The following is a 24,634-nucleotide window of genomic DNA, read 5'->3' as shown; positions in this document are numbered from 1 at the left end:
ATTGTGCTCACAGCGCCCGGGGAAAACCAAGCCCAAGGCCCAAAGGCTTCCCCGCACAGGGAAATGCATCACACATTGAGCAGTACAACCTTAGCAAGAGGCGTCGCCTTAGACATAGGGCACCATCTGAAAAATAGTGGGGGGACTTTACTCTGCCATAGGATTTCTCCTTTAGAAAAGCTACACCTGCATGTACATAAAACTGTACAAAAAACAAGGCATCACAAGCAAGGAAATGAAATCTCGTATAAATAGAACCAACACTGAAGAGCTACAAAGGGGTCGCTTAGATCCTTCCCACGCAGCCCGCCTGCTCCCTGGCTCCCACCTTTGGTTTTCCCCCTGGCTTGTCCTAGTGCAGTGTGAGATACAGTGAACCCTCCTCCTCCTCCCTGTGCTTGTCTGGACTGGAGCCCGTGGGGAGCTGTCCTCCCCCCACGCGCACAGAGGCTTTATCCTTCTGGCTTATAATTGTGCAAATGAGCTTCTTCCCACAGCACCTCTTCCTCGCCCTCCCCCAGGACTGATCCCCAGCCACACTGGCAGCTTCCCCCCGGGACGAATCCCCTCAAACCCCTCTCCCAGGACTGATGGCCGGCACCCTCTCCTCCCCAGGCACCCATCCCCTGCACCCCTGGCACCCACTGAGGCCCCGGTCCCATTGCCCCCCTCACACCCACCAGTGCCTTGAGACCCCCAAGCCCTCTGCACCCCCAGACACCCAACTCTGACCCCCACCGTGCTCCCCTTAAATCCCCCCAGCCCTCTGAGCACCCCCACAGAACTCAGCCACCCCCAAACCCATCCCCAGCCCCATCCTTGGGGACCCCCTGCGCTCCCCCCTCCCTCCCTCCACACCGTGCTCGCACTGAGGACCTCGCCAGGTGCTCCAGGAGACAGCACAGCAATTCCAGCCACAGGAATTCCAGCCTCGGGATCCCTCTGGAGACCCCAGCACAGGGCAGGGACCCCCCCGCCGGGATGAGGTGGTCTTGGACAAGCCCCCCTCGGATGTGGCTCCTCGGGGGTCCCCGAGAGGGGCACTGGACACTGCCACTGCCTGGGCCCAGGGGAGGCGTGAGCAGCCGAGTTGGCAGTGGAGTCAAAGATCGTGGCCAGCGCGGCCAAATTGCACATTCTGCCCAGTTTGGCCCTGAAACTACAGAGCTACAATAAAAACAAGGTCAGGAGCGGCACCTGCTCCGGCAGCCAGAGCGGGGAGCGCGGCCCCGCAGGGCAGAGCAGGAATCCCGGCCGGGCCGGGCGGGGCAGGCCACTGGATCCCACCGGGAAAATCCCGGCCAGGCGGGGCAGGCCGCTGGATCCCACTGGGAGCGCCCCGGGCCGTGCGGGCCGCTGGATCCCCACCGGGAGCAGCAACGGGAGGAGGGTCCTGCCTCCTCCCAGCTGGGGCCGGGGCCGTGCGGGGTGGCAGCGGTGCCACCCGGGGAAGGCAGGGCATGAGGGAAATGAGGGACACGAGGGACACGAGGCAGCGGTGCGAGCAGGCCCCTTTTGCCACCCTTCCTCTGTGCCCCGGGCTCGGCTGGCACCGTGTGCCCTCAGGGAGCCGTGAGGGGAGGTGGCTGTGTGTGCCACCGCCCCATGGGGGAGAGGAGCTGCTCAGAGCGGGGGGAGAGGCTGGGCAGGGGGTCCCGACAGGCACTACAGCTATGGCAGGGCATAGCCCCAGCCCTGCGGGGTCCCTGTGCCCCCGGAGCCCCGTGCCAGCCACAGGAGAGCCGCCCTGCCGGCCTCGCTCCCTCGGGAAGGTGCCAGAGCTGGAAGCACAAGGGTGCAGCACGGCCCCTCCCGCGGCCCGGAGCGGAAGGGCTACCCAGGAATGAGGCGCGAGTCGCCCGGACCCCTCCGGCCGGGGGTGCACCCCAAAACCAGGGCTGTGCCCCGCTGCCAAGGGAGCAGCGGCAGAGCCGGGGGTGCCCCTCAGGAAGCCCTGTGAGGGGCAGGGGCTCCTCTGACTCTGCACGGGAGCTGAGGACGCCGGGGCAGCAGGAACCTGCCGGGAGACCGGTGGACCTTTGACAATGGAAGAGAAAGCTGGACCCCGTGAGAGTGGCCCTGGGGCCTAAGGGCAGCGGAGTCCAGCGGGCAGGGGCTCGGCGGCCCCCGGTGTGACCCTGAGACAAAGCTCCTCCTCACAAAGGCAATGGTGGCTTTACAGGCGGATGGGACGGAGGTCGAGGGCACGGCACAGCCTGGCCTAGTGGGCATCCCCTGCCCCGGAGGAGGCCCGAGGCGATGGGCTGAGAGCCGGGGCCGCTGGCGACCTCCCTGCCAGCAGAGGCGGACTGAGGGCTTCTCCGGACCCAGCCGGTCCCTTCCTGGGGACATCCCCTCCCCGGACCCAGCCGGTCCCTTGTCTGGGGGCTTCCCCACCCCTCCTCCACCCGCCAGGCGCAGGGCCACCACCGGGACCCCCCACCCCCAAAGCAGCCCCCACCTATGGCACCGGGCAGTCCCTAGGGACCCTGCAGCTTGTGGGCACAGTGACAACGTTCAGAAAGAGATCCAGGCTGAAAAACAGCAAAGTCCCTACAGTCCGGCCAGGATGCTGCCCCTCTCCTCCAGCTCCCCAGCTGCTGTTTCAGGGACTGATCACATCTCTATTTACAATATAGAACACGAGTGCGGGCCGGACGCTGTGCTCCCAGGGGCTCTTCCACGCAGGAAACCATTCAAAGCTGGAACTTGCTCCCTGTGGTTTGTTATTTTTTTTTTCTCTTTTTTTTTGTTTTGTTTTTCCTCTTTTTTTTTGTCTGCTTTTTTTTTTTCTCTTCATTTTGTTTTGTTTTGTTTTCTCTTTAAATGTCTTTTTGTTTGTTTCAAGGACAATAAAAAGTTGCGATCAGGCAGGACTTGAATGTCATTCCTATAAGATTCGTATTTACAGGAGTCTACAGCAAAGAGACAGGCAGCTGGCTCCCCGTGCTCGGGGACACTCCTCGTCCTATGCCCCAGGAACTCCACCAGCTCTGCGTGGACCTTTGGTACGTAAGCCCTTCTCTCCCTTCTCCGTGCCCTCCGCACCAGGAGCCTGCCCAGCCCTCCCCGGCAGCAGTTCGGGATGCTCGGCAATGGGGTCGGGATGCTTTTCACCTCCCCACCCACCCCCAGCCCCGGGCAACAGGGGGTTAAAAAGGCGCTCCTCTCATCCCTGCCTCGCCCTGCCCTGCTCCCCGCAGAGCCCCCTGCCTGGAGAAGTGGCCGGAGCCGTAAAGCATCGAAGTGGAAAATGTTCCTCTGGCCTCAGCTCCCTGCCCCTCACGCCCAGCCTCACAGGTAGATCTCCCTCTTGGTGGTCTGGGCCGAGGGGGTGGTGGCTGGCTGGAAGTCCGAGGTCTGGGTGAGAGGAATTTCCTCCATGGGAGAGTCCTTGCAGGGCTCATGGCTACTATTGGAGAAGGCACTGTACGTGGGGAGCAGGCGGAGGTTGGCCATTTTGGTGCTGCGCTCTTCCGACAGTCTGGGGCTGCCGTTCCCGACTTGCTCTTGACTCCCTCTGTCTTGGTAAGGCACAAAAGTGGAGAGTTTGAGGGCGTTCTTGGGCCTGCGGCTGGGGGAGGACTGGCCAGGCATCCAGCAGGTATCGGAGTGGCCGAACTCTGTGCACTCCCGGGTGCAGGTCCCAGTCATGGCTACATCGGGCAGAGGCCGGAGATCTGCGGGGAACAAGGGACAGCAGTGTTAGCCCCAGGAACCTCCCTCAGGAACCTGCCTCAGGAACCTGACCTTGAGAACCCCACCTCGGGAACCCACCTTGGGAATCCTGCCCTGGGAACCCTTCCTCAGGAACTCTGCCTTGGGAACCCCACCTTGGGAATCCTGCCTTGGGAACCCTTCCTCAGGAACCCTGCCTTGGAAACTCCACCTTGGGAACCCCCTCTCGGGATGCAGGGATGAGCAGCAAGGACTGGACATCTCCGTCCTACCCGTGCTGGGAGGGACAGCTGGACTCATGGACACCCTGGGAGACAGACCCACGGACACCCCAGGAGCTGAACCCATGGATACCCTGGGAGCCAGACCCATGGACACCCAGGAGGTGGACCAATGGACACCCCAGGAACTGGACATGTGGACACCCAGGAGCTGGACCCACAGACAAAAAAACGGGAGCAAAGCAGAGCAGGGAGGGAAACCCAAAGCCACAGAGAAACAGAGAAACAGGAGGCAGAGCACAGGGCAGAGCTCCCCGAGCCCCTCAGGAGACCAGGATTGCACAGGGAGGCTCCACAGTTTCGATTTGCAGAGCAGAACACACACTGCCACACCAGGCTTGTGATCCCAGAAGGTGAGGTACCACCTGGAACCTGCTAAGCTCCAGGAATTCCCATTGGGCACCACCAATGGCATCCCATGGCATCACTGTGCAGAGACAGAACTGCTCTGGACTCAGCCCCGAGGCACAGCTGTGTGTCCTGGGCAGCATCCTTGGGCATCCCTGCCCTGCTCCCACCAGGCATTCCAGGCCACATTCCAGCCTCCCCTGGCACCCTCCAGCCAGAAGTCCTGGTCTCCTGTGGAGCCTGCAACCCCCAAGCACATGGAGGCAAAGCCATGCCCACCCCGAGAGAGGCTGGAGATGCCGTGGGGTGCCCCGTGGAGATGCCAGGGGTGCCCTGTGCACCAAACCCCTGCCTCCGAGGGAGCCCAACACCCCAGGGCACCACAGGGCACCACAGCTCCCTGCTCCTGGCACAGCCGGACAATGAGCACCAGTTAGACCAGTTCACATACTGGTGTCCTCACACACCAGCCACCCCCTGCCCCAGGTGTCCCTGAGCCTTGATCAGGTGTCCTTGGCACAGGCAGCACCTGTCACGAGGCTTCTGAGGTTGGAATTTGGCACTTTCCATGCAGAGCTGAGTGTCCCTCCCAGAGCCATCCCAGTCACGAGCCATTCCTTGATTTCTGCCCAAATTTGGGACATCACAGAGTGCCCCAGGACACGTGACTGCCTGCTGCCACAAGCAGATCCAGCCTGGTGCTGATGCTGGGGTGGAAACAGGTGCTGCTCATGACCTGGAGGCTGCTCAGACTTCCAGGTGTCCCTGTGGTTCCCAGAAATCCTCTCCATGTCTCCACCACTGTGGAGCTCTCTGCATTGACAGACTGATGGAGGGAGATGCTGAGGAGCTCTGGGGACTTGAGACATGTGGAGCACCCCCTTCACATGGGACACACATTGGCCCACACAATTCCCTCATCCCAAAAGCAGGGGAGACGCACAGGCACTCTCTGAGCCCGGGGAAGAAGCAAACCAGAGCACCACGGTGGCATTTCTGCCCTGGCCAACACTCCCTCCTGCCACCAGTTTGGGACTGCCACACACCCAAGTCACCCTGGCACAGCTTTCACACACAGGATGCAGGAGCAGGCTCCAGACAATGCTGGGAATGCTTGACACCGGCATGGACAAAGGGGTGAAGTCAGCAGCCAACCATGGTGTGAGCACATCTTGCCCTAAACCAGCCCCCAGTGATGCTCCCCAAACCCTCAGCTGGGGGCTGGGGCCTGTGCCCACACTGCATCCCTGGCACCCACGGGAGCTCCCCCTGGCAGCTGGGACATCCTGGCAGGAGCCACACGGACATACCTGATGGCAGCCCCCCTTCACAGCCTGCTCCGCTCAGGGGACTCTGATGAGGGGCAGAAAAAGGACGACAGCATCACATCAGTGCACAGCCCCGGCCTCCACACCCCCTGCAGCCTGTGCCACCCTGTCCCCTGGTCCCCACTGCCTCCTTGGCCTCTCCTGGCCCTGCTCCAGCCTCCTGAGGCTGCTTAGACACCACTGCTCCTCCCTTGCTCCTTGCTGCAGCTTCATCCTGATCCTCCCTGGAGCCCAGTGGCCCTAGTGGGATTCACACGGGGACACTGGGAGCCACCTGGGTGGTGACACCAGAAACTCGGGCACATGGAGGGGTTGGGGCTGTGCACACACACAGGGATACACACATGGACACACACATGGATACAAACACATGGACACACATGGATACACTCAGGGATATACACATGGACACACACACGGACACACACACATGGGCACACATACATGGATACACACATGGATACACACACGTGGATACACACACATGGGTACACACACATGGATAGACACACATGGACACACACATGGGTACACACACATGGATAGACACACATGGACACATGGACACACATGGATAGACACACATGGACACACACACGGATACACACATGGATACACACACATGGACACACACACACATGGAAACACACATGAATACACACCCATGGATACACACACGGATACACACATGAACACACAGACATGGACACATGCACAGAGACACCCCCACGGATCCACACCGGGATCCATCCCTCAGGTTGCTGGCCCTGCTCGCGGCGCGGGGACAGCCATGCTCACACGGCAGGGACAAGAAGCAGCAGCAGCAGCACAAAAGCAGCCCAGGGGACATGGCAGGGGCACGGGCAGCACGGGAGCACAGCTGGGCAGGGCACATCCTCGGAGCTGGCCATGCACCAGTGCCCTGTTTCCTGGGGAATCGCCTCAATTCTCTCTCCTACATGAGATACACAACCAGAGGCACAAGGGCTCCGTTTCCATCCCTACTCTGGGCAAGCAGAGAACGGAATCTGAACCCAAGAGAATCCATCAGGTTTTCCTGTCAGGACCACAGGATGCTCCAGTGGCCACGCAAAGCCTTGGGCACTTTGAGGTCATGTTCTGTGGTCTTTCCCCTCATGTCCACATGGAATTATTGCCATCCTTTCCTCACCAGCTTTCCTCCTGGACGTCCTTTCCTCTTTCAGAGAGGCCCTGCTGCTCTGCTCCCAGGGGAGTGGATGGGAGCCATCCCCTCTTCCTGGGGCAGAGGGAGCTTTGCCGGGCCCGCAGAGGGGACTGGCAGGACTGAAATAAAATCCACCTCTGCAGGGAACAAAGCTACGGAGATGTCCTGGTGCCAGCAGCAGCTTGGGAATGGCAGGATCAAGCAGGAACGCTGTGTTCAGGGTCTTTTATTCTGCTCTACCCATTGTCTGCTCCTGGCACTGGAGCCTTTTTCCAGCGTTGTCCCCTCGCTGGCAGAGCGGATTCTGTGCCATGAGCCCGGAACGGGGCAGGGTGCAGTTCCTGAATAGCTGGGACTGAGGGAAAACACGACCCCATGGCCTAATTCCCAGCACATGCTGGTGGCACAGGGACTCCAGTGTGCCACCAGGCAAGCACAAATCCCTCCTCGGTGGGAATTCTGTCCGTGGATTTTCCCCAGTTTTGTGGGGTGGGGAGGAGGCAGGTCTCCACCTCGGGGTGCACAAAGGGTGCTTGGGATTTCTGATCCCTCCTCCACCCAAAATGCACTTTTGTGCCTCTGAGGCCCTGGAATGTGACAACATTCCCAGGAATGAAGAGGATGGCCACGCTCTCTCTGGTATCAGGGTGTCCTGGTCACACCCAGTAAAGCTCTGTGCAGCTGCTGTGTTTTCCTGAGCTTTGGCCCATCTTGGTTATTCCAGGCCACCAGACTGTGCTTCCCAGGCAGGGAAGTGGCTGCCTTCACAGCCCTCACATCCTCCTGACTCCCCCCTTTCCTGCAGCTTTGCCTCTTTCTGGCGCTCCCTCATCAGCAGCCTCAGGGTGTTTTCCTCCTCAGGGATGAACCCAGGGCAGGAAAAGTTGGATCCCTTTGGTTTCTTGGGGGGGCACCATTGGGGTTTTCCACCATGACACCTTCAGAGATACCAGGTTGGCTCCTCAGGGAAGAGGCACAAATTGGTGCTGCTGCTAATTACTCCTGTCTCCCTCTCTCCCCACCGAGGGCAGGAGCTCATCCTGTCACAGAGCTCCTCCAAACCATACTGGGGGATTCCAGCACAGCTCTGGGGCACTTTGGGGACAACACAAAAGCAGCAGCCTCAGCCAGCAGCGCTTCCATCTGCTGCAGGAGACGGGCAGAGGTTCCCTCACCCTCTGCAAGCCTGGGAGCTCCCAGCAGAGGCTGAGCCAGCCCTCAACACGTTTTTTATGCCAGCCTGGTTTTTATCCCCAGCGTGGTTTGGTTTTCCTGTGTCTTCCACTTGCGTCAGTGCAGGGAGAGCAGGGATGGATGATGCAGCACAGGAGAAGTCTTGGAAGGGAGGGGAAGTGCTGGAGCAGCTCTGGGAGGGGAGGCAGAGGGGCTGTGACAGAGCAGAGCAGGGCAGAGGATGCAGAGAAGCCCAGGAAAGGGGAGGAGGGAAGCACAGCATGCCAGGAGGGACTGGAGAGGCTCAATGGTCTAGGGAAATGGGGAATGGGAGTGTGGGGAGAGCAGCTGGGAGGAAAACCAGATGCTTTCACAGAGCTGGGATCAGAAAGACCCTTCTTCCCTCCCTGGGGAGAACTCATTCCAGCCAGCTGCCCCAAAAGCAGAGCCCCAGAGCCCTGACTTGTGCTGGCCCTGGGGACAGAGGGACAGACAGGGCCCACGCTGCACCCCGGGCTGCCAGGGGTTCCAGAGGTCTGTCCTGAGCCAGGAAAAGGGGCAAGGCTCCCAGGAGAGGCAGCCTGGCCACTGTGCTGTGGACACCTGGGAATGCCTCCTCTCCCATTCCTGGCCCTCAGGGTTCTGCAGAGCCCTCTGGGATGTCCCTGAGGGTGGTGGCCCCCCATGACATCCCCTCCCAGCAGCACTGTCCTCCCTCCCTGTGCAACAAGGACTCCCTTCCCACCCCACAGCTCCTGGCATTCCCTATTTCACCATTCCTGGTGCTGTTCTCCTGCACCATGGCTCCTCCAGGAACCATTCCCAGGAATGCTGCTCCCTGCTGCCCATGGCAGAGCTGCTGGTGCCAACATTCTCCACAGGTGCCACTCTCCCACAGCGCCGCTCCCTACAGCTGTGTCCCCCCAGGTATGTCCTCCCCAGGTGTGTCCTCCCCAGGTGTGTGTCCCCCACGGCGCACTCCCGAAGGCACAGCTCTCCCACAGTGCTGCTCCCTCCAGGTGCCATTCCCTGCAGTGCCATTCCTGGGAAATGCCATCCCCACGGCACTGCTGCCTCCAGGTACGGGTCCCACTGCAGGTGCCATGTTCTGTGCTGCTGCTGCCTCCAGGTGCTGCCCCCCCTGCTGCTGCCTTCCCTGCAGGCAGCCCTGCTGCAGTGGAGCCATCTCCTCCAGGCTCCATGTTTTACACGCTGCTCCCTCCAGACACCACTTCCCTGCCGAGCTGCTTCCTCCAGGCATCGGTGCTGCTGCTCCCCTCCCTGCTCAGACACCCTTAGGAACAGCTGGGATTGTGCAGCCCAACATGCCATGTTCTTACACTGGCCAGCCCCATTGCCATCCAATCCTATTCCATCCCGTGAATAGAATCCCATCCTATCCTATCCCACTGCTATCCTATCCTATCCTATTCCATCCAATCCTATTATTATCCTATCCTATCCTATCCTATCCTATCCTATCCTATCCCAATCCCATCCCAGCAGGAGTTTCCTGCAGGGAACAGGCCTGTGGCAGCTCTGTGCCTCATTCCCAGCACGTTTTCCCCTTGCCAGGGCCGTAGGGAGAGGGGAGCTGTGCTGCAGGTGGCTCTGGAGCCAGGATCTCCTTCACAAGCTCACAGACGAGGTGCCCCTTCATGGTCCCCAAACCAGGGGGACACAGGCAGTGCATTATCCCAGCAGGCAATCATGGAATATCCTGAGCTGAAGGGACCCAAAAGGATCATCCTGTCCCTGCCCAGACCCCCCAGCAGTGCCCCCTGTGTCCAAAAGCTCCTGGAGCTCTGGCAGCCTCGGGGCCGTGCCCATTCCCTGGGCAGCCTGGGCAGTGCCAGCACCCTCTGGGGCAGAACCTTTCCCTGGTGTCCATCCCAAAGCTCCCCTGCAGCCGTTCCCTCCTTCCCTGAGCTCTGCCCTGGGCTCCTCTCTGCAGCTGAACCAGCCCAGTGCCCTCAGCCCTCCTCGGGTGGCCCCTGCAGAGCCTTCCCCAGCCCGGCCCCTCCTTTGGGCATCTGGAACAGCTTTGCGGCTCTGATGTTGTGGCACTCGAAGTGCCCCAGCCCTGGAGGTGCTCGAAGTGCCCTCCCTGGCTGATCCCCAGGACACCTTTGGATGCAGAATCCCTCCCACAGCTCCTCACCCATTTCTGGCCCATATTCCCGTGAGGATGAGCCCAGAGCTCAGCAATGTGCCCTGCAGAGCTGCTGGGGCGGGGACGGATGGGCACGGAGCGCTCGAAGCCGGGAGCCGGGAGCAGCTCCCGCAGCCCCGGGCTCCCCCCGCACCCTCCCCGGCTGCAGGACCATCCCTAGCACCCATCACCCAGGCAGACGGCTGCGGGACCGCTCCTAGCACTACAACACCCAGCCAGATGGCTCCCCAAGGTTCCCACCCTCGCTCCAGATGGCTCCCTCTATGGGAGCCCGACCCGGCACTGCCCACCGCGGGGTGACTGCGGCTCCGAACCGCACCTCGGGCTCCCGGGGCGGGAACGAGCAGCACCCGCTGTTCCACACATCCCCAGGTGCTGCAGGGCACGGACCGGCTTCTCCTGGGCTCCAGGAGACGGAACAGCCCCGGCATCCCCCGCCCCTCCAGCCCCGCAGCTCTGCCCCTGTGCTCGGCCCGAAGGGAACGGGCTCTGCACACACGGATCAGCCCCAGCCCCTGCAGGACATCCCGGCACTCCGGAGCTGCAAACGCCTTCCCAGCCCCTGCCGAGGGCAGCCCAGCACGGCCAGGAAGGGATGGGGACAGGTGGATCCACCCGGCTCGGCATTGCAGCACAGCTGGGGAGCTTCGCCTGGCTCCTAGGGGATGTTCTTCCTTTTCCCAGATCCCAGGGGATGTGTTCTTCCCTTGTCTGGCTCCCAGGGGATGTGTTCTTCCTTCTCCCCACTCCCAGGGAACGTGTTTCCCTTTTTCCCCATTCCTAGGGGATGTGTTTTCCCTTTTCCCCATTCCCAGGGAATGTGTTTTCCCTTTTCCCCGTTCCCAGAGAATGTGTTTTCCCTTTTCTCCATTCCCAGGGCATGTGTTTTCCCCATTCCCAGGGGATGTGTTTCCCTTTTTTCCCCATTCCCAGGGGATGTGTTTTCCCTTTTCCCACTCCCAGGGGATGTGTTTCCCTTTTTTCCCCACTCCCAGGGGATGTTTCCCTTTTTCCCCACTCCCAGGGGATGTTTCCCTTTTTCCCCATTTCCAGGGATGTGTTTCCCTTTTTTCCCCATTCCCAGGGTTGTGTTTCCCTGTGTGCAGGAGGAGCCGCCTGCCTGCTGCAGTCACAGCGGCCACATCGCCACAGCAACGGCAGGCAGAGCACCCAGATAGATGTTCCCAGACACTGAGAATGTCCCTGCAGGGCTCAGAACACACCGAGGGCTCCCAAAATCCCCACCACCCCACAGCTTCCCTGTGATACCCAGAAAAATAATCTCAACCCCCCTATAACAGATTTTGTGGTCATGGTGCCACCCCCATGATCTCCTACCCTGGCACAGAGGGGCTTCAACCTTCACTGGTTTATAAAAAGCAGAATTATTACATTAAGCTGCTGAATAATTATGTTAAGAAGCACCTAAATAGGATTACAGGGTCCAAAGGTTAGGAAATGCCAAAATTAGGATTGTCCAGGCAGCCTTAATTCTCCTCCTGCTTCCTGATGCAGAGCAGAGTCTCACTCTGGAGGGAAATATTTCCCCTGGGGTCCCTTTGTGGCTTCCAGGGAGAGGACAGAGCCCCTGGGAGGTTTAACAGGGAACGAGCTGATTTGCCACTGAGACTCTGCCCCGAGGCTGGGGAGGGTACAAGGAAAGGGTCAAGAGATCACAGGAAACTCCTCTAAATAAAAAGGGGCTGGAGGATGGGGGTGTTGCTCTCCAAATGAGAAAAAGCAGCAATTTTCTCTCCTCCTTCCAGAAATAAAATATCTGGGCACATTTCACTGGCACTTCTCAGAATATTTGGTACCTGGCACACGCCCTCTATGAAAAATCAGGTGCCTGCAGCTAAAACTCACAGCAGCCAAAAGCAAAGGCACAGAATGAGCATTGCTGGGCAATCCCTTCACTCACATTGCATAAAACAACCCAACCCAGCTGCAGAGTGAAACCCTGGATCCATTCACATCCCAACCTACAGACCAGGGGCATTCCACAAATATCCACCAGAAATGTTGGGGAGGCAAAACCAATCTGTGGAATAACCAAACCCTGTTCCAGCACTGGCTCCTGCAGCACCAGGTGAGCAACAGCACCTGAGGTTCCTTTAGGGACACACAAAAGCCCTAAACCGGGAAATTGGGGTGGAGCTCCCGCCCTCCCTGCCCAGGAGCTGGGACAGGGGGAGCTCAGGGTTAATGATGGAAATCCCAGGGGAGGGAGCAGCACCTGCCGCCCCCAGGCTGCCAGCTCATGCATGCCTTGGATGCACATTCCTGCTGCCCAATTCCCTCCTGATTGCTCCTGCCGGGCATTCCCCATCCCCACCTGCTCTGCTGATGGCAATTCTGCCCCTGGGGGGCTGGGGATGGCCTGTCCCCCTGCAGGCAGGGGCTCCCTGAGGACACAGGAATGGCTGTGACAGAGCTCCCTGGGGACACAGGAATGGCCATCCCAGAGCTCCCTGGGGACAGGGAATGGCAGAGATCTCTGGGGACACAAGAATGGCAGAGATCCCAGGGGACACAGGAATGGCTCTCCCAGAGCTCCTTGGGGACACAGGAATGACCACTCCAGAGCTCCCTGGGGACAGGGAATGGCCACCCCAGAGCTCCTTGGGGACAGAGAATGGCAGAGCTCTCTCAGGACAGGGAATGGCCACCCCAGAGCCCTCAGAGCTCCCTGGGGACATGGAATGGCTGTCCCAAAGTTCCTTGGGGACACAGGAATGGCAGAGCTCCCAGGGGACAGGGAATGGCAGAGGTCCCTGAGGACACAGGAATGGCCATCCCACAGCTCCTTGGGGACAGGGAATGGCTCTCCCAAAGTTCCTTGGGGACAGGGAATGGCCACCCTAGAGCTCCTTGGGGACATGGAATGGCTGTCCCATGAGCTGTCCTCATGGGCTGTCCCAGAGCTCCTTGGGGACACAGGAATGGCTGTCCCAAAGTTCTTTGGGGACACAGGAGTGGCCACCCCAGAGCTCCCTGGTACACTCCGGGTGCCCTGTGCTGCCAGCTAGGGTGACCACAAGGGGCCATGCCAGAAGGAGCAGTGTCACCAGTGCCACTCTGAGCACTCAGTGCCCTGGTGACACCGTGCCCACAGCCCAGGGGCCCTTCCCAGCCCTCTGGTGTGCTTCACTGTCAGCTGCACCTGGGTGAGGGACAGGGAGTGGCCCTGGTGGCAGCAGGTCCTGGGGAGCTGCCAGTCCATTTTATCAGGGCTTGGTGACACACAGTGCTCCTCTTACCCCGTGTCCCCAGGTCCCAGCTCTCAGAGAATCCCTGGTCATGGTCCCAGAGGGGCTGGAGAGCTGAGCCATAGCAAGACTGTGCCCTGTGGGGCTGGGGACAGTCCCCCCACCCAGCAGGGACATGGCACAGCAGCAAATGCTCCTTCCAGGAGGAGCAAAGCACATAATCCTTGAGCTTTGAGAGTGCCTGAGCCTGTGAGAGGCCAGCTCTGATCCTCCCTGACCTGTGCCCTCTGCCCTCTGCCAGGCTGGGGGCAGCACAGAGGGTCCCCATCCCACCCAAACCATGGCATTGCACCCTGGCATCCCTGGGCTGGGCTGGGCACCCTGCTCCTGCTGCATCCCAGCACCTGCAAGGGTTAATCTGCCTCTCCAGAGCTCCTCAAAGCTAATTAGAAAGAGCCTGGGCAAGTGTGGTGGCAGACACCAGTGTACTTATCTCCCCACTTCCGGGGCTCTGCCCTTATCATTTAATTAAAGCTGCAGCCTGCTGCCCTGGCTGCCAGCAGCTCATCACCAAGGGCACTGGAGCTTGAGGCAGCTCTGCCAGCGCGCCAGGAAGGGCAGGAGAAGGGAGAACAGGCCCTGGAAGGATAATCAGAGGGAGAAGAGATAAAGGAAGAGTCCCTGTGTGCTGGCTGGGACTGGGGAGGCAGTGAGGGACCCCAGAGTGCCACACCTGTGCCAGGTGTGGGGACAGCTCTGCTCCAGGGGGACATGGGCACTGTCACAGCCTGGGAGTGAGACAAGGAAAGGCCTTGGGGGAGGCACTTCAGAGTGGTTCCATCTCCCAGAACCCCCAGAGCAGCTCTCCCATGGAATCCCAGGATCACTGAGGTTGAAAAAGCCCTCCAGCATCATCGAGTCCCAGCTGTGCCTGATCCCCTCCCTGTCCCCAGCCCAGAGCTCTCAGTGCCATCTCCAGCCCTTCCTGGGGCACCTCCAGGGATGGGCACTCCAAACCCCCCTGGGCAGCCCCTGCCAATCCCTGAGCCCCCTTTCCATGGGGAAATTCCTGCTGTGCCCACCCTGGGCCTGCCCTGGCCCAGCCTGAGGCCGTTCCCTCTGCTCCTGTCCCTGTTCCTGGAGCACAGCCCGACCCCCCCGGCTGTCCCCTCCTGTCAGGAGCTGTGCAGAGCCACAAGGGCCCCCTGAGCCTCCTTTGCTCCAGGCTGAGCCCCTTCCCAGCTCCCTCAGCCCCTCCTGGGGCTCCAGCCCCTTCCCAGCTCCGTTCCCTGCCCTGGACACGCTCCAGCCCCTCCAGGGCTCTCTGGCCATGAGGGCCCAGAACAGGACACAGCCCTCGAGGTGCCCCAGCAGTGCCAGCACAGGGGACAGGCCCTGCCCTTGTCCTGCTGCCACACTGGTTGTGATCCAGGCCAGGTGCCCAAGGCCTCCTTGGGCACCCCTGGGCTCATTTCTTCTCAAGTCTGATGCTTTGTCCACTAGGCAGGGCTGGAATTTTGCTGGAATTAATGAACCAGCAGGGCACAGACCCTGCACTGTGTCCCCTCCCTGTCCCCCCATCCCTGGTGGGAGATGTCACTAGGACAGGGTGGCATTTTTGGGGTGGGGTGAGGGACATCTTCCACTGTCCCAGGCTGCTCCAAGTCCTGTCCAACCTGGCCTTGGGCACTGCCAGGGATCCAGGGGCAGCCACAGCTGCTCTGGGCAACCTCGGGGCATCACCACCTTCACAGGGAAAGATTTTTCCCTAATATGCAATCCAAACCTCCTGTGTCAGTTGGAATCCATTCCCTTGATGGATAAACCCTGGGAATGCTGTTGTGTGAAGTCCACACAGGGCAGTGTGGGCACAGCTCCCCAGGGATGTGTTCTGAGGTACATTCCGAGCACATTTTGGGACAAGCAGCCCCCAAACACTGCTGGCAGCTCCCATGCCAAATCCCAGCCCTCCCTCCCAAAGCGTGGTTAAGCTAATGGATCTTGAAAGGAAATTTTCATAATCACTTTGTTAGCAGGGCTAAGGCAGCACGGCTTGTTCTCCAAAACTAGCTGGAACAGCTTGGCTAAACCTCATGAAAAACAGAAAGAGAAATCAACCTGAGGGGAACCCAGCATGGAAAATTGAAGCTGTGGTGCTGGAAAGCAGCTGAGGCGATAAGGCATCGGAAAGGAGCCTGTGCAGCACAAAATGTCAGAGCTGAGGCTGTGCAGGGCAGGATCCTCACTGCAGAGCTGCTCCAGAGGCACGGCCTGGCTGGAGCCAGGGAGCACATCCTGACCCCCTCCTCCTTTTCCTGCTGCTCCTTGTGTGTGCCCGGCACGCCCCAGTGCCAGGAGCCAGAGCTGCACTGGGAACGGGAGCACTGGCCAGGGAGGGGCTGGGAAAGGGACTCAGATGGGGAAAGGGAGGTTCAGGGGACACTTTGTGGCTCTGCACAGCTCCCTGACACGAGAGGAAATCAGGAGCTGCTCCCAGGATGAGTGGGCTCAAGCTGCAGCAGGAGAGGTTCAAGCTGGACATCAGGGAACATTTCATCCCACAGGGATGGTCAGAGCTGTGCAGGGCAGTGGTGGAGCCACCCTGGAGGGATTTCAAAGCCATGTGTGTAGCTATGATATTTTGTGAAAAATCTTTTCTTTAAGATTTTTCCTCCTGAGAAGCTGGGAGGCCTCAGGAACAAAATGTAAACAATGGTTATCTGCTGCTGTGGAATGCAACAGGTGCATCTGGGATTGGTCTCATAGAGTTGTTTTTTATTAATGGCCAATCAGTCAGCTGGCTCGGACTCTCTGTTGAGACACAAGCTTTTGTTATTATTTTTCTTTTTCTATTCTTAGCTGGCCTTCTGATTAAATTCTTTCTTCTATTCTTTTAGTATAGGTTTAATGTAATATATATCATAAAATAATAAATCAGCCTTCTGAAACATGGAGTCAGATCCTCATCTCTTCCCTCATCCTCGGACCCATGTGGACACTGTCTCACATGTGGATGTGGCACTTGGGGACAGAGGTTAGTGGTGGCCTTGGCACTGCTGGGGGAATGGTTGGACTTGATGATCTCAGAGGATTTTTCCAACCTTAATTCCATGATTCTGTGCAAAGGGTGGTCCTCTCCCACCCGCTGCTCATATCCTAATCACACAAGTCATTATTAACAGGCAATAATTGGATTATTTTAAATTAATTTTCAGCACGGCCAGGCCTCTCACCTCACCTACAGCACTGCAAGGAGCACCAGTTCATGCACACAGGGATTTGGGAATCCCAGCCTGGCTTTGTGAGTCCTCTCCAGTGTTTGCTCCTTGGTGGCTGCCTCTCATTGTTCCCGGGTATTAAAGCTCTTGTGTCAAGGAGAAAAGAAGTGGCGTTCGCATGTCTGCCTTTGAACAAAACCATTGTTCAGCTCCATCAACAATTTAATAATCCTTCCCTGGCAGGACAATGGATGGGGGGAAATGGTGGGCGCAGGGGGGCTGGGAGCCGCAGAGCCAAGTGCTGTTCCCGGCCTTTGAAGTCAGGGAGGTGTTTAAGTGACAAAAACCCCACAAGTTTATGAAAAGGGCTCCTCTCAAGGAGGGGATCTGCAAACAAAGGGAAGCGAGACCACTCAGAGGGAAGCAGAGCAGGGAGAAGGAAGAGCCCTTGGAAGAGAGTCAAGCCAAACCCCAAGGAAACCGGCAGAGGAAATGACAGCGTGGATTTGCATGTGGATGCTTTGTTTCCTTGCCACGGATCTTTCTTTGGAAGGGGAGCACCCCCAGATCATTGCAGCTCCCTTACAGCCTGTCCTGAGCCTGTCCTGCAGACACCCAGGGGGAAGAGGCAGATCCCTGCTGGAATTTTTGGTGGCTGTGAGAAGGATCAGGGGACACAGTGCAGGGTGAGGCTCTTGGGCTGTGCTGTCCCTGCTGGAGGCACACACAGCCCTGGATCCCAAACCCAGCCTTGGGGAACCAAACCCACCTGAAATCCATCACACAGCTCTCCTGGGAGTGTTAGAGCACGGATACAGCCAGGGAATGATCCCCCATCAAACGGGGCCATTTCTCTGCTGATTGCTCTGAGATCCAGAGCCCGAACCCCTGGGCTGCCCAGCCCCTTTCTCTGCAGTGCAGCCGTGCCACAAAGCAGCTGAAAACGCTCCTTATTGATGCCTCCAACGCCCACAGACTGCGAGGCTGAAAATCTGCAGTGGGAGCACCACGGGGAGAGGGTTTGTGGCTGGCACGTGGCACGAGCAGCACCGGTCACATCCTTCTGTGGTGCAGGCAAAATTCACCCCAAGAATTCAACCCCGGGGCTTGAATTGCAGCATTTGCCCTCCTAATGCGATTCCCCACCAAGCACTGAAAGGATCTGCTGCCCTTATGGCCAGGATTGGGGACAAATCCCCTTCTCTGATGGCCAGGACTGGGGAGAAATCCCCTACTCAAATGGCCAGGATAGGGGAGAAGTCCCCTTCTCAAAATGGCCAGGATAAGGGAGAAATCCCCTTCTCAGATGGCCAGGATTGAGGAGAAATCCCCCTCTCCTGGAAAAGCAAGAGGGATCAGCACCAAAGCATCCAGCTGAAGGAGCAAACACAGAATATGGGGATGTTTAGGAAGAGGGCAGCCTGGTGATGGCTCATTTGGGAAAAAACCCTGATCCTGATGAATTTTGCTGTGCCCTGTGTTTGTTTTGAGGATGGCAGCAAGAAGCCCTTGCGGGAAAGCAGGGAAAAGACAGAAAATCGCTTCCGATCGGGAATATCAACCTCCAGCTACCCCTGGGTGCTGCAGTTTACAGGCTGTTGGAGGAGAGATGCAATAAAGTTTGCACCACTCGAGGGAGGCCTGCCAGAGGCAGTCCTAAAGGCTGCCATGAATAAAACACGCTTTAAAGAGCCAGCGAGGATTACAAAATCCTGAAACCCAGGCGGGACAAGCAGGATGCATCATCCCCCCCGCTATGTCAGAGGGAGATGTGCCCAGAGCACAGCACCAGGGAGCAGCAGGATGAGCATGGGAAGATTTGGGTTTCACAATCAGAGATGGATGAAAATTTCCAGAATCGGTCCACGGGCATCATTTTTTGCAGTTATTTTTCCAAAGGGAGGAGACAGCAAGAGAGGGTCTGCTCCTCATGCGAGGAGGCACGGAGCAAAGCTGCATCTGTGCCCAGGTACAGAGCTCTGAGGGATCCGCGATTGGAGAGGTCCCGGCCAGCAATTGACCCTTTGAAGGAAGCCGTACATCATCATTAAAGAGCTCCACGTCCCGGGGGACCCGGAGGCGAAACAGCCCCGGCGCTGCTGCCCCGGTGCGGGAGCAAACAGGGCTCGGGGAATGGCAAATGGGATGCGCGGGGGCGGCTGGGTTTACCTGCAGCCCCAGCACGGGAAGGGCTCGGGATCTGCTCCTCAGGGAGGCTGATAGGGGAACAATAGCCTGCAAGTGGCATTGTTTGCAGGAAAGGCGAGATATTTGCCTTTTCTCACTGATGTTGCTGCATCTCTGTGGGGGCCCCTTCCTGTGTGGCTAATAAGCAGCAAGACGCCAGACGTGGAATACAAAAATTCCTTTGGCTTTGATTCGTTTTCTTTCTGGATAGAGTCAGCCTTACTTTTGTCAAGATCCCTGTTGTCTGGGTAATTTCATCTAGAGATCCTCAAGGAGCACAGATTTCCACATCACTCCGAGTTTAATATCTCAGTTTGAGCTGGCATATATTCCAGCAATAATTTATACAGCTGAAGAAGGAAAAAAAAAAAAAAGATTACTTCTGTCTAATTGGCATTACACTAATTACCAGCAAAATACATCAGGCAAATATCACATCTCCTCACTCTCTGTCATTTTGCATTCCCTGCTCCATTTTCTCTTTCCTCGGCAGCCATAAAACAACACGACAGCCATTCCGACATCCCTGAGCAGGGATCACATCCTGACTCCCTCCTCCTCCTCCTCCTTGTTTCCTCACGTCCAGGCAGGTTGTACCAACCCAGACACACACAGCTGACTGAGAACTGCTGTTCCCAGGAACCTGTGCATTCCAGCACCCTGCTCTTCCCTGCTGCATCCTTTCCCCAGCCTCTTGTCCAGAGGGTTCATCCCTGCAAGAACATTTTATACCTGAGTGATACAGAACACAGAATACAGGAGAGTCACAGGTTTCACCCATGGGCCACCTGAGCTGATTTATTCCTGATTCACAGCCAGTCTCCCCCAAATTACTGGAAAAATGTCACACCCCTGCTCGTTTCCCCCAGATTATTGGAAAAATTGTGTTATTTTAGCCCAACACCAGTCTCACACCAGAGTAAAGGTGCCAAGTGTAAATCCAAACATGTCCAAGAGCTACCACGAGCACAGTCCTCATCACCCAGCTCATTCTGACGTGAGCTCCCTGCCAGACAAGAGCCCTGGAACAGAGCACTTTGCGGGGATCCTTCCCTGTTCGTGTCCCCCACGCCCAGGAAAGAGGTCTGGATGTTTGTTTTTGGGGAAGGAGCATCCAGGTAGGACTCAGTGTCCATAACACCCTGGGAGGTTCCATTCTTCCACCAGTGAGGTTCAGCCCTCCTTTTCCATAAGGATTGAGGCTGAAATGCCTTACAGGGATCATTTGGGAGCTTTGTACCCCGTTCAGAGGCACAACCCCCTCTCCACCCCGCTGGGGACAACACACACAGACAATGAGACAATGTCCCTGCGTGTCTCTGCTGGGAAAATGGAGCCTTCTGGCCACCAACACATAAATTCCCCCATTCCTACTCATTGGAAGCTTCTTGTCCTGCTCAGAGGAGCTGGAAAGGGAGCCCAGCTCCAGCCACACTGGCCAGGGAACAAGGGCAGAGCCCCACGTGGCCACTGTGGTGTCCCTGAGCAAAGCGCGGCCGCCTCAGCTCCCGGGAAATGAGCCCTGGATGCTGGCAGGGAACGGAGCCCTGGGGAAGGAGAGGCAAACGCAGGGGCTGCCGCGGTTTGATAACCTCTGAGGCACAGCAGCCTGGCCCTGGATGGCTCAGCACATCCATGACTAATGGCAGATTTATGGAGTGTCCTCTCCGCCGGGGAAGCGGAGCGCCGGCGTTCCAGCCACTTAACGGAGGGGACTTCAAACCAGGATGGATGAGAGCCCGTGGGAAGAGACAGGAAGAGAGATTCTTTAATGGTGACAGCACAAAGGAGCAAATCCCAGGGAAGAGCCAACAACTGAGACTGACACCTGACCTGTCTCAACAGCAAAGCTCCCATTGATTTCAGCGGGGACAGGGATGAATCCCTTATCCTCTATCTCCTGCTGGAGAGAGGGATTTTCCATGTGAGGGATCCACACCTGACCGATCCTTCAAACTCAGCCACCTGCTATTTTTATGAGAAAGAAACCGCGGTGTGGAGTCCACGAGAAGCTCAAATGGGAGAGTTTGTAAGCTCCTCTGGCATTAAGTTTAAATCCCACGCTAATGCAGGTGCCTTGCACGGGCAGAGGCAGTGCCAGGCAGGTTTATGGAGACGTTCCGGAGCATTGGGAGGCAGATAAAGGGGAATAACTGCGGTAGATCACACAGGAGCTGGAAATGGCACGTCAAATTACTTCAAAAGGAGCTTTCTAAGGAAGCAGGTCTTTGAAAACAACAAATAGTCTGGGGCTGCTGAGGGATCCTGCCTGTCTGTTGCTTTTACACTCGGTGGCTTTTTCTGGTTTAGACGTGTTCTAAAGCTGAATGCCAAGCTCAGAATCCCTGCCTCCCGCAGAATCCCGGCTTCCTGCAACTTCAGCTCTTTGTGGAGCCACAGAGCAGGCAGGGTGGGAAAACTGCTCTGTCTGGAGAGCAAAATTGGCCAAAAAAATGTGACCCAGCAAAACCTCAGCCTGGTCACTCCCCTGTCCAGCTGACCATGGAGCTGTGCTGGGACAGCAGGATGGCCCAGGGACAGGGGTGAGCCAGCCAGGAGGGACAGGAGGGACCTGCCTATTCTGCTCCCAAAACACATAGAGCGTTGTGGCTCAGGAGAAATCATCTTTCCCATTCCTGGCTGTCCTCACCTGTCCAAAGAAATGGCAGCAAGCCCCAAGTTCAAGCATTCATTTTAAAATGGGCTGGGAAACACAAAAGAAGAGCCTGAAGCAGCTTCACCCAACCCCTCACTCCAAGGAAATATCCTCCCTGGAGAAGAACGTGGGACAAGCAAAGAAGGGCCCCACCCTCCCGTTCCCATTGCAGATCTAATTCGGAAAACTCTTCCTGGAGCTGGGTTTAACGAACTCGAGCTGAAGACATGAATAGTTGGAGGCTGACGTAAACTATTTTTGGAAAACCGACTTTCTACCAAAGAAGGGATGTTGAGATTTGGCCCAGAGATAAGAATAGCTGTGCATGACCATTTGCATGGGCATTTGCATCGGAATTTGCAACCATTGCCAGGGAAAAGGAAAATGCCAAGTCCTGTGTGGGTTGGGTTCCTGTTTGAATGCCACTGGGGTCATGTTCTGCCAGGTGAGAACCTTTTCCCAGGCCTGCTGAGGTGGAATGTGATGGAAAACGTTCCTGCCTTGGACTGGAGCAGTTCCATGACACAGTTTGGCCTCCCTTGTCGGGAAGATGGGAAATCCTCCCTTCCCTGGGACAGAAGAAGGCGCCTTCCCTCAGCGAGTTAATTTATGATTCTTAGCTAAAAACTTCCACATTCCCATCTGTGTGTAGCTGATTCCCTTAAGGAAAGTCTCAAAGTTTGCCATGGAGCTGACCAAGCCCAAGAGTGGTTCCAAGGAACAGGGTGAGCTTGGGGTCAGCAGCTCCCAGCTGCTCCCCAGGCCTGGGGTCTCTGCAGGATTGCCCAGAAAATACACACAGTGAGGGCAGGGTCACCTCCCCATGCACAGCATCCTGGGGAGGGCTTCCAGAGGGAAAGAGGAATAAAGAGCAGGAGAATTGATGGAATTATCTCATCCCAGTAAATTCAGAGCAGGAGGAAAGTGATGGACATAACACAAGCGAGAGGGCATTTGTGGATTTCCACCAGCTTGCCACAGACTGCAAGAGGGGATGGAAGAGATCCCAGCCCAGCTCAGGATGGGAAGGACCAGCAAGAAACTCCCGAAATCCAACCCTGAATGCAGCAGGCACACACAGAGCCACGGGGACCTGGGTATGCTCCAAGAGAAGGCACCTTCCCACTGAAATACAGAGTTTTTGTCTCTTGGGCGTTGACTCTGAGTGACTGCACTGCCTGGACCTTTCACAATCACACCACGTTGGCTCAGGGATAGAAAGGGGGAGAAAAGCAACCAGAATCCAACAGGGAAATTTGGGTTCTACAAATAACTCCTCTAAAGATGCCCAGGATCCGCCAAGGATCTTTGGAGAACTCGAGGACAGCCTTGTGTGTGTGCTACCACATAATCCTGTGAGGCAGGAGAGGCAGATAAATTATTGCAGCTATTTTGGACAACGTCTGAAGCGAGGAGCAGCCTTCTTAGAAGGTCTTGAGAGGATTAAAGGCAGTGTCTGGAGCTGGGAGCAATGTGCTTGCTCCTGGGGCAGGGGAGCAGCATCCCCTGCTTACCCCGGGCTCTGGGGACAATCAAGGAAGGTCACCTGGCTGGCATGGCAGGACAATGCCCTGCCCTGAGCAGCTCTGGCGTCAGAGTCTGCCCAGACACAGCCACTGGAAAACACGGAAAATAAGGAAATGGGGCTGGAATTACAGCTCAGGCAGAAATGTTGAAACTGGGATGGGGTAATCCAGGGCCATTTGCAATCTGCTGGATGTTGTCTGTCCTGATAAAAATCTTTTCCCAGCAGTGATTAAGCAAACCAGGAGCCGGTTTTGGGGATGAACCAACATTAAGTGTGGAAAGGAGAGAAGCTCCCAATTTCTTCTGCAGAAGAAGAGGATCACTGAGGGACACAGAAAGAATTTTCAGAGGCAGATGACGAGCAGAACATGGTCACAAAGAATGTGGACACCCTAAACCCAGGCAGCAGTGGGAGCTGCTGGTCAGGACAAAAGGAATTCCAGCCCTGAAGTGTTCAAAAGGGCTGAAGGTCAGTTACAAAAACCCCAAACCCACAATGTCTCAGCTAGAGAGGAGCCCAAGCAGCAGCCAGACCCCAGCCCAGCTGTGTGACCTGCTGGATCCCAGTCAGCAAAGACCAGGAATGGCACAGATCTAGCTGGAATCCCACATCCCAGACAAAGCCCACTCCAAAGCATCCCTCAGCCTCTGCAAAAAAGCAGAAGTGCTGCACGGTACATTTGAAAAAAAACCCAAATCCACAGACTGCAAATGTGCCTGGAACTCTTTCTGCAAGAAAAAAGGGACATTTAGAGATAATGTAGGAAAAAGAGAATAGATTTTAAGATCTAGAGGAGTCTCTGTGCCAGGGAAGGAGACAGAATGCAATTTTTTTGTCCCATCTGTTGGCTGCGAGGAACTGAACAACAATCGCAGTGAGAACCTTAAAAAGCAGCTCATGACTGGCACTAAAGCAGAGGCAGGAGGCAGCGACTGCCCAGGGCTGCAAATTCATCCTTGTGGTGAGCAGGAAAAGAGAATGGTTGGCTCGGGAGTACTCTGAGACATCCACCTCCTCAAGGAGCTCAAAACTGGGGTGCCCAGCATTGAGAAAACTCCAGGGAGAGCTCAGAGCCCTTCCAGGGCCTGAAGGAGAGCTGGACAAGGACTGGGGATAAGGGATAGAGGGACAGGACACAGGGAATGGCTCCCACTGCCAGAGGGCAGGGATGGATGGGATATTGGGCAGGAATTGTTCCCTGGGAGGGTGGAACGTTCCCTGGGATGGATGGGATATTGGGAATTAGGAATTGTTCCCTGTGAGGCCCTGGCACAGGGTGCCCAGAGCAGCTGTGGCTGCCCCTGGATCCCTGGCAGTGCCCAAGACCAGGCTGGAGCAATCTGGGATAGGGAAAGGCGTCCTTGCCCATGGCAGGTGAGACTGGATGGGGTTTAAGGTCCTTTTCAAGCCAAACCATTCCCTGATCCCTGGCACTGCAGGGTGCACACACAGCCAGGTGCAGCCACGTTTCCATGCCATGGTCACGCTGTGAACACAAACACTCCCAGGCACATCATCCCTGCACCTGGAGCTGCTGTGGATGTCACCAAGTGCTGCTGGGGGGCTGTGGGACATCACCTGGACACATCCAGCCCACCAAAAGCTTGTGGGCAAACTGGAGACCACGCAGAGAGGAAAATGAGCCAGAGGAATGGAAGGCTTGAACTAT

The 24,634-nt window shown here is 57.2% G+C and overlaps 1 protein-coding gene across 3 annotated transcripts in view; it reads right to left on the bottom strand.

The window, feature by feature from the left end:
- Positions 1-853: 853 nt before the first annotated feature.
- The window catches only part of PCDH1 (protocadherin 1), a 56,949-nt gene continuing 33,168 nt past the window's right edge, over positions 854-24,634 (bottom strand). For 2 of the 3 annotated variants that reach the window (XM_054288292.1, XM_054288290.1), the window contains exon 5: positions 854-3,680. In XM_054288292.1, coding sequence (XP_054144267.1) covers positions 3,295-3,680 — 386 coding nt within the window. In that variant the 3' untranslated portion in view covers positions 854-3,294. Of the gene's footprint in view, positions 3,681-5,617; positions 5,661-24,634 lie in introns of all 3 variants that reach the window. The other variant, XM_054288291.1, reaches the window with a different exon arrangement.

Source organism: Melozone crissalis, unplaced genomic scaffold, assembly GCF_028551555.1.
Source record: "Melozone crissalis strain CALT ecotype California unplaced genomic scaffold, PUWL_Pcris_2 ptg000061l_1, whole genome shotgun sequence".
Classification (NCBI taxonomy): Eukaryota; Metazoa; Chordata; class Aves; order Passeriformes; family Passerellidae; genus Melozone; species Melozone crissalis.
This window is presented reverse-complemented; position numbering and strand designations above follow the sequence as displayed.